Source organism: Palaemon carinicauda, chromosome 13, assembly GCF_036898095.1.
Source record: "Palaemon carinicauda isolate YSFRI2023 chromosome 13, ASM3689809v2, whole genome shotgun sequence".
Taxonomy (NCBI): Eukaryota; Metazoa; Arthropoda; class Malacostraca; order Decapoda; family Palaemonidae; genus Palaemon; species Palaemon carinicauda.
This window is the reverse complement of record NC_090737.1, coordinates 61,273,190-61,276,895: the sequence shown is the minus strand read 5'-3', so window position 1 is coordinate 61,276,895 and position 3,706 is coordinate 61,273,190. Positions and strand designations below refer to the sequence as shown.

The window sequence follows — 3,706 nt, the reverse complement described above, 5'->3', positions numbered from 1 at the left end:
CATCATGTGTCTTTCTTCTATTTATCTATAGCCCAACATCTTGTGATATTTGATGCCTTCTGTTAAGCAAACTTTTAAAGTCCTGTTATATACTTTACAAAATCCATTAGGATCATCAACATTGTATGTGACAACACATTACATTGGAGTAATCCACTGTTCACTGGAAATTTATTTGATAGGACTCCACTAGCATTAAATTTCCACTTGCTATGCTCATGAACAGACTTAATCAAATTTGCATATTTAACAGGAGCTCTATAATGATGCAGGACTCTCCACAAAATTCGTCGGTGCACTCTTCCAAAGGCTTCTTCATAGTCTACTGATACCATCAAAAGTAGGATATTTATATTCTACACATTGCTGTACTTATTGTCTTGAAATGAAAATTTGATTAGTCCAATCTCTCACTTTTTCTAAATCCTGCTTACTCATCTCTTAGATTTTCATCAATCTTTTTCTCCAGACTCTAAAAATGTAACATACTATATATTTTCATTACAACCTATTTAACTCATATTTGCCCATTGATGCGTTTGCGCAACACTAAACTTGTGTTTGCAAGTTTCAACTTGCACGCCACAGGCTTACCGGTTCTGTCTTTTTGTTGTCATCAGTTGATAGAGAGAGAGTTTAACAGACGGATGTTGGATGAACTGCTGAAACAAACTGTATAACAATTGCACTACAGTGATTTAAAATTCAGTGTATTTTTTGTATACCAAGTCTTCGAGATATAATGGGTATGTATGAGAAATGCAACCTACTTATAGATAAATAAGATTATGCCCATATTAACAGATTGTTCCTTTATTAGTGCATTTCTGAAATTTGTGATTTAGCATGTGTACCAACCGTGTGTCACACGATCGTACATAATTAATTCTGTATATATTATGCTTGTATCTTCGCTCTTCCCTCGCACTAAAAACAACCAGAATAAACATGTCTGCGTTTTTCCTCTGTAACATTGTCTGTTTTTCGAACATGAAATTTCCTGTTGCCTTGAGGATTTGTATATAAAGGAGAGTGTTCTATAATAAATTACTCAGTTGCTTTCAACCTGCCTTTGAGTAATAACCCTTCTCTCGACACCGTCACACATGTATTCTGATGTTCAAAATACGTTCCGAAAATCTAATTTTTATTGTGATGCGTTCACGCAACACTGGGCATCCCATGTCTCACTGATATTCAATATTTCACATATATTTTCCCCATTATATTTCGTTTAAAAGAGTTACATTTTCATGTTTGCCTAAGTATCACCATAAACATACATACACATACATACGCACACACAGACATGCATATATATATATATATATATATATATATATATATATATATATATATATATATATATATATATATGTATATATATATATATATATATATATATATATATATATATATGTATATATATATATATATATATATATATATATATATATATATATAGGTGTGTGTGTATAACCAAAATGTAGACACACACACACACACACACACATATATATATATATATATATATATATATATATATATATATAAAATATTTACATAAAAACTCCTCAGAGGTCATGAGAGCCTGATTGAGCTATGTTTTCTGTTGTAGGAATCTGACATTGGTGGAGATTTTGTAGGAATTAGAAAGGCTTTCAAATAGTGAAGAAGATGACAATGAAGATAATATTGTTGTTGGAACATATCAATCTACATTTCCCCTCCAGAAAATTTGGGGGGGGGAGGGTGGCGGGTGGCGGTAACAGATGAAGATTCAGGAGAAGAGGAAGATGTTGACATAAACAACCTACCTGGAGCTCAAATGACTTCTCAGGCTCTTATTAGTGGAGAAGCTTTGACAGAAGGTAGAAATAAGAAAACTTCCAAAAAGATTTGCAAAGTGAGGCACTGGTGCAGTGAGGTTATGGAACAAATAGACAGCAACTCCCGTCAACTTTTTTACGGACCATCTACTGCTGATTTTCCACGAACCCCACCTGAAATATTTGAACTTTTTCTTGATACTGCTGCCATAGAACTTCTGACTATTGAAACTGTGAAATACGCAACGCAAAATGGAAACCATCAGTCCTCTTTATCATGCAATGAGATGAAAATATTTGTTGTAATTCTGTTGCTATCAGGCTATTGTTTTGTATCAAGACACGGATTATACTGGTCAACGGAATTAGATACTCATAATGATCTAATATCCAATTCAATGCGCCGGAATAGGTTTGAAGAGATCATGAGGTATTTCCATGCTGCAGATAATACGGATCTGAATCCAGCTGATAAGTTTGCCAAAGTACGCCCATTTTTGGACATTCTAAATAAAAACTATCTTTCCTATGGTAAAGTCTTTGGGCCCTCCACTGTATCTACAGATGAGTTTATGATTCCATACTTTGTAAGACACTCAACAAAACAGTTCATCAGTGGAAAGCCCATACGATGGGGTTATAAAGCATGGGCAGCTTGCACTCCTTTGGGTTATGCCTTCACTCTTGACCTTTACCAAGGAAAATACGAAGGAAATAATCCTAGTGTGTATGCTATTGAATATAGATTAGGAGAAAAAGTGGTTCTAAACATTCTTGACACACTTCAAGAAATATCGGAAGGGAAAAGGATTAATGAGGTAGTGTCATGAATTATTTAGGAACTCTGATATTCAATACAGGGTCGAGGTATACTCAAAGGCAAAAAAAGACAAAAAAAGCCATATATCTGACTTCTTGCCCCACTAAATTAATCTCCTTCCAGAAACAACAACGCATTAAAAGATTATATCTTTTAAGGGACAGAGACAAAAATTTTGCTTTGGTTTATTTTTTTTTCATGCTATATTGTCTTTTACAATAGTTATTCTCTTACTTTTGTTGGCAGATCAGCATACTATCTATGCTCTATCAATATTATCTTATGTTTTTAAGATACAATAAATTCTAGGTTTCTCGTTATTTTTTTTATTTTTTATCTTATGTCCTTCATTTGTTTATCCATATATGTTTCTCTTTTCAGTATGATTGCAGCTTGGATTAATAATAATAATAATAATAATAATAATGATAATAATAATAATAATAATAATAATAATAATAATAATAATAATAATAATAATAATAATAATATTGAAAAAAGCAAACAATTTCATATATCCAACTTTTATTTTTAGATATATATACTAATGTAACATATATTAAATTATTGATTTTATGAAGGTTCCTCATCAGATGACTCAAGCCTTATTATTAGTGAATTAATATATTTATCTATTGTCACATCTTGCTTTGTATTGTCCACTTACAACTTTCCCACGTGTTTAACAGCATTCGAGCAATTTCCTTTTTTCACTGAATGCAGTGTTTCTTTTTTCTTTTTTTTTAAAATCTTCTCTCTTTAAAAAAAAAAAAAAAAAAACTAGGTCTTCACTTTTGCCCAAATAGGTTCAATCGAATTTTATTGACAATGGTATAGGGAAAGCCGAATAATCCTGTGATAATTTTCGACTGCAAATCTATATACGACGTATATGCTATCTATATTCCGAGGGTATTACTTAACCATTTCTAAAAGTCGACATTTTGCTATAATATCTGTTCGTGTTGCTGCTTTTCTATGACCAGTTCCTTAAGTTGTTCCATGCATGATGCTGTCGAAATTTTATATAATTCTGTAGATTGATAAGGTCCATCAA

General features: G+C 31.9%; 1 protein-coding gene across 1 annotated transcript; it reads left to right on the top strand.

Moving 5' to 3' along the window:
• Nucleotides 1–742: 742 nt before the first annotated feature.
• On the top strand, nt 743–2,659 carry LOC137651615 (piggyBac transposable element-derived protein 3-like). The gene is made up of 2 exons (XM_068384839.1): nt 743–746; nt 1,734–2,659. The coding sequence occupies exons 1-2, from the start codon at nt 743–745 to the stop codon at nt 2,657–2,659; spliced, it is 930 nt and encodes a 309-aa protein (XP_068240940.1).
• Nucleotides 2,660–3,706: the final 1,047 nt, after the last annotated feature.